The 10,242-nt window shown below is 38.7% G+C and overlaps 2 protein-coding genes across 2 annotated transcripts; one reads left to right on the forward strand and one right to left on the reverse strand.

The window, feature by feature from the left end:
• Positions 1-1,100: 1,100 nt before the first annotated feature.
• LOC138873563 (secreted RxLR effector protein 78-like) lies at positions 1,101-1,598 on the forward strand. Its single transcript, XM_070152036.1, has one exon. It carries the CDS (start codon positions 1,101-1,103, stop codon positions 1,596-1,598), a length of 498 nt encoding a protein of 165 aa, XP_070008137.1.
• A 1,007-nt stretch (positions 1,599-2,605) lies between these two features.
• On the reverse strand, positions 2,606-10,021 carry LOC104249200 (digalactosyldiacylglycerol synthase 1, chloroplastic-like). Its single transcript, XM_009805578.2, has 7 exons — positions 9,304-10,021; positions 7,672-7,704; positions 7,179-7,266; positions 4,821-5,305; positions 4,461-4,727; positions 3,956-4,305; positions 2,606-3,364 (listed from the first exon to the last, which is right to left on the reverse strand). Exons 1-7 carry the CDS (start codon positions 9,907-9,909, stop codon positions 2,839-2,841), a joined length of 2,355 nt encoding a protein of 784 aa, XP_009803880.1. The 5' UTR covers positions 9,910-10,021; the 3' UTR covers positions 2,606-2,838.
• Between the last annotated feature and the right edge of the window lie 221 nt (positions 10,022-10,242).

The raw sequence follows: 10,242 nt of genomic DNA on the forward strand, positions 1-10,242 counted from the left end.
TAATTCGTGTTTGAACTTATCTTTTTAAAGTTATTCATTCATTGACTTGGTGAACACGCGCAAAGCGCGTATCTTAAGGCTAGTATTGTTATAAACATGGCACCATGTGGAATGAGAGTATGAATATTAGTAATAAATGCATTAATAACCCTATAACGATTAAATAAACCCCATAATAGCAACTAATATTTTATTTTGTTTACAATATAAACAATTATAAGTTACACACTGTATATTAATTTGTAACATATCAAAAATCAAATATTTAATAAAAATATCTCAGCATTATGTTGCATGCATTATTGATCTCTACATTATAATCGGTGTATTGTTAAGCATTGGAGAACTCGTATTTAAACCAAGAGGGCTAATATTAGTTAACAACGTTTGCTTTTTATGGTATGCAGATTAGAGGCAAAGCTAGCATTTACGGCGTCCAAGACTGTAGCTTTTAGTCGTTTGTATGAGGAACTCGAGGGCCGAAGTGGGGATAAGAGGTTGTTCAGGTTAGCCAAGGCGCGAGAAAGGACGGCGCGTGACTTGGACCAAGTGAAGTGCATCAAGGACGAAGAATGTAGAGTTTTGTTAAATGAGGGGCTTATCCGTCAAAGATGGCAGACCTACTTCCATAGTCTCTTGAACGAGGAAGGGGACAAGAGCATTGTATTGGGTGATTTGGAACTCTCCGGAAGTCGTTGTACTTTGGGTATTATAGGCGGATTAAAGTTGATGAAGTTGAAGGGGCTATGCGTAAGATGAGCACCGGCAAAGCGACCGACCGGATGAAATCTCGGTGGAGTTTTGAAAGAGTGCAGCAAGGCAGGCTTGGAGTGGCTCACTAGGTTATTTAATGTCATTTTTAGAACGAAGAAGATACCCGAAGAGTGGAGGTGGAGCACGATGGTTCCTGTATACAAGAACAAGGGTGATATCCAAAATTGCAATAACTATCGGGGTATCAAACTACTTAGCCATACTATAAAAGTCTGGGGAGAGTGGTAGAGTTAAGGATGAGGAGGAGTGTGTCTATTTTCGAGAACCAGTTTGGGTTTATACCGGGGTGTTAGACTATAAAAGCCATCCACCTTGTTAGGAGATTGATGGAGCAGTATAGGGAGAGAAAGAAGAGCTTGTATATGGTGTTTATCGACTTAGAAAAGACATACGATAAAGTTCCGAAGGAGGTTTTGTGGAGATGTTTGGAGGCTAGAGGTGTACTTGTTGCCTATGTTAGGTTGATTAAGGACATGTATGATGGAGTAAAGACCCGAATGAGGACTGTGAGTGGGGACGCAGATCATTTTTCGGTTATGATGGGGTTGCATCAAGAGTCGACACTCAGGCCTTTTTTGTTTGATCTGGTGATGGACGTACTGACGCGCCATATCCAATGGGAGTTGCCGTGGTGCATGCTATTTGCAGATGATATTGTATTGATTGATGATATGCGAGACGGTGTGAACGCGCAATTAGAGGTATGGAGGCAGACCCTGGAATCTAAAGGTTTCAAGTTGAGCAGAACCAAGACAGAATACTTGGAGTGTAAGTTCAGTGGTGAGACTCAAGGAGGGGAAGGGGAGGTGAGGCTGGACTCGTAGGTCATCCCTAGGAGAGGGAGTTTTAAGTACCTTGGGTCTATTATTCATGGGGATGGGAAGATTGATGAAGATGTCACATATCGTTTTGGGGCGGGATGGATGAAAGGGAGACTCGCTTCCGGTGTTTTGTGTGACAAGAAGGTGCCACCGAAACTTAAGGGTAAGTTCTATAGAGTGGTGGTCAGATCAACAATGTTGTATGGGGTGGAGTGTTGGCCAGTCAAGATCGCTCATGTCCAAAAGATGAAGGTAGTAGAGATGAGGATGTTCCGATGGATGTGCGGGCACACAAGGTTAGATAGGATCAGAAATGAGGTTATTCGCGACAAGGTCGGTGTGGCCCCTATTGAGGACAAGATGCGGGAAGCGCGGCTTAGGTGGTTTGGGCATGTGAGGAGGAGGAGTATAGACACCCCTGTGAGGAGGTGTGAGAGGTTGACATTGAAGGGACTACGGAGAGGTAGAGGTAGGTCAAAGAAGAAGTGGGGAGAGGTGATTAGGCAAGGCATGACGCAGCTTCAGCTGAACGAGGACATGACCCTTGATAGAAATGTATGGAAGTCGAGGATTAGAGCAGTAGAGTAGGTAGTTTAGAGTGTTCATAATAGTAGTATTGACACACAATCTCGCTTTCCGTTGGTAGTAGGTTTTTATGACTAACCTTTGTTTTCTTTCATTGTTGATTACCTTACTAACTTGTTATTTTTATTCTGCGTTTATATAGCTTTCTGGTACTGTCCCTTCTTGTCTATATTTTCATTAATGTGGTGCTTATGCTTTCCTTAGCCGAGGGTCTATTGGAACAAGCTCTCTATTATCACAAAGTAGAGGTAAGGTCTGTGTACACACTACCCTCCCCAAACCCCACGGTGTAAGATAATACCGGATACGTTGTTGCATATTAGATTGACAACAGCATAAGGGGGTCCTATTGGTTGCGTCTCCATGTGATGGAAATATTCAACCCGGCCAATTTTTTTTTCTTTTAAAAGAACTTGATCCAACACTTGATGATGTACCATCGGTACGATTACCTTGAAACTCAAAGAAGGAAGCTAGAGCGAGACGAGAGGATACATCATATTTTTACAAATTTTCACATCCTACTTATTATTCTTGCAGTTTTTACTGCATCAGTAGCTAAAAAAAATCATCAAAATGAAACCTAAGATATAGGTAAGAACTTCACACCTATGGTACACATTGAGAATAATGATATACAGGTCAATAACGTATACATCTACCAGCCATATATCGGGTTTTCTACCTGCGAAGGTAAGAGATGGAGATCTTTGCAATGCTGCTTGTCATAATCCCGTGATCCCGGTATTGCACCGGTACACAACCTCAAGAACTCGTTCCCTGTGAGATAATAATGCGCAAATGCCAGACCGCCATCAACCATCCCTCCAAGGTTAGGCATGGAAACTGATTTTCCCATGCCCTTCCTGCTTCTCCTCTCCCTGCGTGTTTCACTAGTCAAAACCTTATCGAGGTCAGAATATTCCATGAATCTCTGAGTTGCAGCTTCCCATGAAAGCTTATATTGTTCCTCGGGACTGAGAGGCTGAGGCTCATTCGTTAGTGCCTCTTTAACCTTAGCTACAAAGTCTTCAGACGTCTTATAGGTCAAGCAGTTGGGAAATGCCCGGAAGAACTCATTAGATGGGTGATCTGCACAAACTACAAATTTCCCCATAGCGAGTGCCTCAGCTGTGGCTGTACACAGTACATCACTGATGCTAGGATTTATGAAGACCTTATAACTGCAATCAAAAATTTATCTGTCAGAAAAAGTAAACCATGAAGTACTAGATGCGGGGTACATCTTTAGGCATGTGACGATTAGCGCAACAAACAAAATGCAGAAAAATAATCGCCTCTCAAATCAAGTAATTTAAAGAACCAAAATGTAGAAAAATCCCCAAAGATGCTTTCAAATCAAAGAAAGAGTGTGTTCGTGTGTGTGTGTGTGTGTCTGTATTGCACTCATTCGAACAAACAGCAAAGAGAAAAATGTGAAAAAAAGGAAAATAAGAATGTGTACTTCGTTCTCATAATCTGCATATTGTAGGTAGAACCTATGCTTAATTTATCTCGAAGTATCCTTGCTATATATTATTTTGCCACAATCGACCAAAATATCTAAATAATGTAAATTCTGTAAAACAATCCATCCGTGGTGCCTTAGAATGACTGCTCAGGAGATCCAATAGGACATCCTCAATAAAGTCATACATACATATTGTAATCATTGCTTAGGAGATTCCATGAGGTTACTTCAATAAAGTCCGCTCTCTACAATTTCATATAATGGCAGAAAAGGTTTTTCTTTTTGGTTTTTGAAGGATTCTTACCTATGAAGAGAATCATCTGCATGGTCTCTGCCTTTCATGAAGTTGACATTCAGATTTAACCTCCTAGCTGTACTCTGCACTTCATGAGCATCTTCCCCATTACCAAATACATCCATATTAAAACCATCAAGATCGCTTTTGTGCTTTGCTAACAGGTCTATTAACTCCCTGTAACCCTTCGCCCAAACCATTTTGCCCAAGAAATATGCACCTTTAGAGAAAACTTGCTGACCACCTTGTCTTTTTGCAGCAACCTTTTCTCCAATTTTCAGAAACTTCGGATTGACTCCATGAACATTGCAGACCACAGACTTAGGTAAATCCTGTGTAGCAGCAGAAAGACGAAGAACCTAAACAAGGAAGTTAGCATTTCCATTAGGACCAACATAAAATAATCGGAGATGATAAACACTTTGAAGTGCTAATGCATCATTTGGTCCACACAAGTTAATCAACAATTTTCTTCTACAGTTTGGAGAACTCAATCAAAATGTACAAATATTACCTTATCACAATGTGCTCTAGTGACCCAATTATTTACGTGTTTCACGAGGAAAGCTTGAAGAGCCCCATTTTTCTCTCTCTTGATATACTCCAAATAATTTGTGTGGACAATACCAACAACATGGTTAAATTTATCAGTCCAGCGTTTGCCATGGTGGTACCAATTCAGATGTTCTGGTTCCTCTAAGATTGCAATATCAGCATCCCTTGATGGTATAAACTGAGAAGTATCTCCAGCTGGTAGTACACTTCGCCTTTCTTTGGAAAACTGGAAGAGGAAAACAAGTATCAAATAATCACATCATTTCAGTAGTTTCTTTTTCTTTTTCTGAATACTATGCAATTAATTCACCAGGAATACCTTCCCCGGATAAAACGAAATCTTGAAATCAGTCTTGAAACCAACTCTTTCCTCAAGCCAACTGCGTATATAGAGCTCCTGCTCTTCTGGCGAACTAAATGTAAGATTGTTTGGATAAACCAGTTCTTGGTCAGATTTACATAGCCATGGAACCAACAGTGTAACATTCTGATTTTCAGATTTGGCTAAATAAGCCGCTCGGAAGAGAGGATTTACAGCTGTTCCCGTCATCCAAGGAAGGCTAGCAGTTGTGACTATGGCTACATGTCTTTTACCATCTGATAGGTTCTGCCTTGTAGAATCACTCCAAAACCCACCTTCATAATGATGACCAGTACTCTGAAGTACACTGGCAATTCGTAAATCTAGTTCATCATTCATATTGTCGCCTTCAATCAGGGAAGACTCCCCTTCAGGTAAAGCACGTAATAAAAGTTTGTTCCGCCGTTTTTTGCACAGACTTTCCACGATCTTATCTGAGATATCTACAAGGAAATCAAAAGATCCAGATAAATAGCATAAGGTTTCAGTAGAGGAGACAAGGTTAGAAAGTATCAAACCAATTTTAGTGGCTAGAGAGATTCAACAAAATGCACATGGTCTATTAAAGTTAAAAAATTGAATAATTCAAATCAATTTATCAGATTACACATGAACTTTGTTGATATCCCAAGTATTAAAAGTAACATTGAGATCTGAGATTTTGGAACAGCATTATGAACAAGACTTTTAATAATAACAAACCTGGAAGGAATTAGAGTTTAAATCTCGGAGAAGTAATTCAACTGATGAGATAACTGAAGGTTCAATCTAAACTAACTACATGGAACAACAACTATCTCACACAAAATTCAGCTTTAACATGATCATGTCGAGAATCCATTAAACAGAATCTAATGCATTTTTGTTGCTGTAAGGTTGTGATTGAAACTTGAAGGGCTAGACCAGATATACACAAAGAAATGTCATTTATAGTGAAATACATTAGTACCATGATGTTTGCTGGAAAAAATTTGATTTATTTATAGGTAACATCGAACTTTATGCATAACAGTTCAGTACTGGTATATAATAAAAACATTGATGATAAGTATTGTACACCTTGATGCGACTGCAGCTCATCCACCCTACTTCCAAACTAGTTAAACGATGAAGCACACATGGAATTTCAAACCAGAAATGTCAATAGCATCTAGATCAAAGTGACCTCAAATATTCTCATGTCGTTCAAGTGGAGCATGTCTACTTCAGTATCAGAACTACATCGAGATGAATCTCACAGATGCCATAAATTAAGATGATAGTAGCAATTTGAGACCAAATGCAGAGGGAATACAGCAAGTATAACCAGTGTTTTGGAAAGCGAGAAGCGGAAAAAAGCGAGGAGGCCTCGGTTCAACGAAGCGAGAAGCGCGCTTTTTTCATGTGAAGCGCAATTTAACACATTAATAAAAAAAATTAAATAGGCATAGATAAATGGCCAAGAACTCAATAAAAATAACATATTAAGCAAATGTTTCAATTCTTAAATCAAGAATTGATGCCATTGAATAAGATTGAATTTACTACAATCAACAACCACAAAAAAAAAAAAAAAAAAAAAACAGAACAGAACAGTGAAATTTTTTTCCGAACCAGAGAAATACAAACCAGAAAAACAGAGCATAGATTAGGGCACAAAAACAGAGCAATAAAAAGTGAAAAAAATAGAAAGAAGAAGAGAAAAACAGAGCATAGAAAGTACAGAGCAGAAATTAGGGCACAACCGCACAAGAATAGAGCAATAAAAACTGAAAAAAAAATAGAAAAAAGAAGAGGAAAGGAGTCGAACAGGAAAGAAGAAGAAGCAGAAGAAGAAGAAGAAGAAGAAGAAGAAGAAGAAGAAGAAGAAGAAGAAGAAGAAGAGATGAAGAGAAGAAGAAGAAGAAGAAGAGAAGGAGAGAGAAGAAGAAACTTACAGAGAAGAAGCACTGAAGCAGTCGTTGGAGCAGCAGTCGCTTGGAGAAGAAGTGTTTGTTTGTGTTTAAGTTTTTGCCAATTTTTTTTAAAAAAAAAACCTAACAGATGCTTAACCTCGCTTAAGCGCGCTTTTTTGCGCTTTTTGGATCGCTGCGTTTCTCGCTTAACAGGGTAAAGCGTGCGCTTTTTTCATGTGAGTCGCTTTTATGGCAGAAAAGCGAACTAGCCTCGCCCCGCGTCTCTTCAGCGCTTTAAGCGAGAAGCGCACGTTTTTTACAACACTGAGTATAACAAACTAGAGAAACACAATCCCAGGCTGCATCAACAAGTTTATGGAAGCCACAACCATTTGACAGACCTTCTTTTTGTTTTGATAAAGTAACCATTTTACAGACTTACCTCTTCTTATGCCAATTTGATCCAAAAATGGGCTTGACTGTCTAACCAAATATGCTAACAACTCCGGTACATCCAGGGGGGGAACTCCCTGCACAAATAAAGAGCATGTAAAGAAAACAGAAAAAAAGTCTTCAGTCTGACTGAATTTTCAGTCCATTGTTTAAGTTCAGCAATAGCTTAAACCTCAGTCAATTTCCTAGTTAAAATATATTGTATCAAATTTTGAATAAAGATGTAAATCTAAAGACAGATCCACTTGACATGTAATCGCTAGCCCAATTTCTCCTCTCTGAGATTTGCTCGTCAAATTTCCAATTTATTTAACCAAACAATGTAGAGGTACTGCTTTCCTTTCATCTTCCATTCCTTACTTCTCATCCTCTCCTGACTTACTAAGCAAATCATTAATTGCAAGATACTGTTGCTGAAAAGTTTAACCACATTCAAAATCATGTAATTGTAATTTCATGATGTTAAAAGATAAGGCACCAACCGTTGTCTCTTCTGGTTCCTTGCAAATTGATTTCTGGAACATTATTAGACAAACACATTAGCAACAGATTAATCATGTGAAACCAGATCAATATATAATGTGAACAGTAAGGAAAGCCATGATAAGAAACAAGTCACTGGATGGTGAAGGAAGAGAAAGAAAAGATTGAGACTAGCATCATTCTTAACAAGTTATGCAGACCAAGCTTTTCCTTCATCAGGACCAAAAATAATCATTTTTTATGAAGTAATATAGAGCTCATCAAGCACTGACTTACAAATAAGAAGAAACTCCGACCTATTTGACAAATTGTCGGGATTCAAAATAAAATTTAGAAGGATGCTAGAAAAAATATGCTATGACTTAGAAAAAAGCAAACTGGGCCGTTCACGCACACCAATCCACACGAATAAAGATTTCAAAAATAAGAGAGATTCCTTGCAAATAGAGTTGAGACACCAGAGTTGGTGATGGATCCTACAGAGCAATTATTAAAGATGAAAACTTCAACCAGGAGAATCACACTCAAGGTTCATTTCATGAAGTGACAACTTTTGATGGACAGTTCTGTCTTACCAAAATTTCTACAAACAGAATCACACTGTTTATACATGATTGAATCTAGAATAAGAATGTGTATTAGCAATACCAGCGTAGAGTTAATTTTCGACTTTGGTACTGCAATCTATGCATAAAAATCCCAGTGAAAGTAAATTTATTGACCGCTTAATAATCTCTATGTTATCATTCCTGCACAGCAATTCTATGAAGCAAACACCCAACTTCTTTTTCCAGTAAATTAGGACAAGCTGAAAAACCTGAAGTTCGAAAGTGAAATTTAGGTGGCATTTGGTTGGAAAAATTCTAAACCTAAGGTATATTATCTCATTTTTTGTAAACTCGATTTGTTTGTGCTGTTTTTGCCAAAACAAAAAAAAGGAAATTTCACCAACTTTTTTTTTAATTTACAAAAACAGCCCAAACAAATCGGTGAATGTTCGTGGATAAAAATCTGCACTCAGCTTTTGAATTTTGTACGTTTGGGCAAAAACATTTTTTTGAAAGTTTCTAAGAAAAAAGTCCTTTATTTTTTGCAAAAACGGGCAAGACAAAGCAATGAAGGGAAGCCTTAAAGTAACAATAAAGTTGTCTCAATGTAACCTATACATACGGATACGAGTCGTGGAATCAACCACTAATGCTCGAGTCAGGGTAGGCTGCATTTACATCCCCTTGAGGTGTGGCCCTTCCTCAGACCATGAATATGGGATACTTCATACACTGGACTGCCTTCTTTGAGCCAAAACGAAGCAAAAACAAATTATTTTGAAAATTAAATTTTGCCCATCAAACGCCACTTAGACTTACCCGCACCTGGTGTTTATACCAAACTATACTAATTTACCATGATTAAGCCATAAATTAAGGTGAGAATGTTTATTAATTAACTAATAATTTAGTGATAAAATGTATGTCATGACATGTTATGCATTCATTTGGTTGGTGTAAACACAAAATACTACATGATTCTTAAGAGTATTAAACAGAATATTAATGAATAACTTAATAACCCAAACTACCATATGTGTAAATAATCAGAGATGATAACAACGGACCAAAAAACCTACTTACCAAGCTTGATTTTACTTTCTCCACAAATTCACTATTCTTAATCCCTTCAAAAATATCCACGGATGACGAACTTGTGCTCTTGAGCTCTTCCTCCAGCTCCCTAAGCCGAGTCCTAAAAGCCTTAATTGGCTCCCAATTAACATCACCAAATTGCACTTCCTCCTTAAACCTCACTCTCCTCCATTTCCCGAAGCTCTCATCCTCCTCCTCTTCCTCCTCCGCCACAATCGCATTCTTAATGCTTGACAGGTCAATTCGAAGCTTCCCTTTTGGGGCCCACTTAAAGTCCGGTGAAGAATAAGCCCTACGTATTTCCGACAATTTAGGCCGGAGCTTCTTCACGAAGTCGATCTCTTGCGGTTGCGGAGCCGTAGTGGCAGAAGCCGTAATAGTTGGGACAATGAAGGGTGATTTTGAAGCTGAGTTAATGAAATTTTCGAGTTCCTTATCGGCTAAGTTCTTGAACGAGTTGGCTCGGTTTTTGATGAGTTGTAAATCCGCGTCCGCAGATGATCGTACCTCTTCCCATCCCTTAGAAATCAACGACAAGGCTTTCTCCGCCGGGGACGATGTCATTCTGGTCTCCGGCGGCTTGAAATTCATCATTTTTCTGATCAGATTTCAGTTGAGTTGAAGCTTTCTAGGGTTTTTCTACTGAAGGAATATTCTGGGAGGGAGTGCTCTGTTACAGAAACTGGGGATGAAGAAAATGGGTGGCTGGAAACTTAACGGCTATTGATGATTTTATAGCTTTGGTGGGATGACACGTAGGATGACTCCCATCTTCAATAGATTCCCCGGAGAGGACGTGGACGGATGGAATTTGGTGACATGGATTTGGTGTTGTGTGCGGACCCTACTTAATTGGGTTTCGTGTGTGAACGAAATTTATTGCGAATTTGTGGATTGTGTGTAACAAATTCAATTATGTAAAAATTA

This window comes from Nicotiana sylvestris, chromosome 7, assembly GCF_000393655.2.
Source record: "Nicotiana sylvestris chromosome 7, ASM39365v2, whole genome shotgun sequence".
Lineage (NCBI taxonomy): Eukaryota > Viridiplantae > Streptophyta > Magnoliopsida > Solanales > Solanaceae > Nicotiana > Nicotiana sylvestris.

Excerpts from the sequence above, each read along its gene's own strand:
- LOC138873563 (XM_070152036.1), top strand. The coding sequence starts at position 1,101 with ATGGAGCAGTATAGGGAGAGAAAGAAGAGCTTGTATATGGTGTTTATC.
- LOC104249200 (XM_009805578.2), bottom strand. The coding sequence starts at position 9,909 with ATGATGAATTTCAAGCCGCCGGAGACCAGAATGACATCGTCCCCGGCG. Across the intron at positions 4,728-4,820 it reads TTTCGTTTTATCCGGGGAAG|TTTTCCAAAGAAAGGCGAAG; the intron begins GTATTCCTGGTG and ends TTCCTCTTCCAG. Across the intron at positions 4,306-4,460 it reads CTAGAGCACATTGTGATAAG|GTTCTTCGTCTTTCTGCTGC; the intron begins GTAATATTTGTA and ends TTCCTTGTTTAG.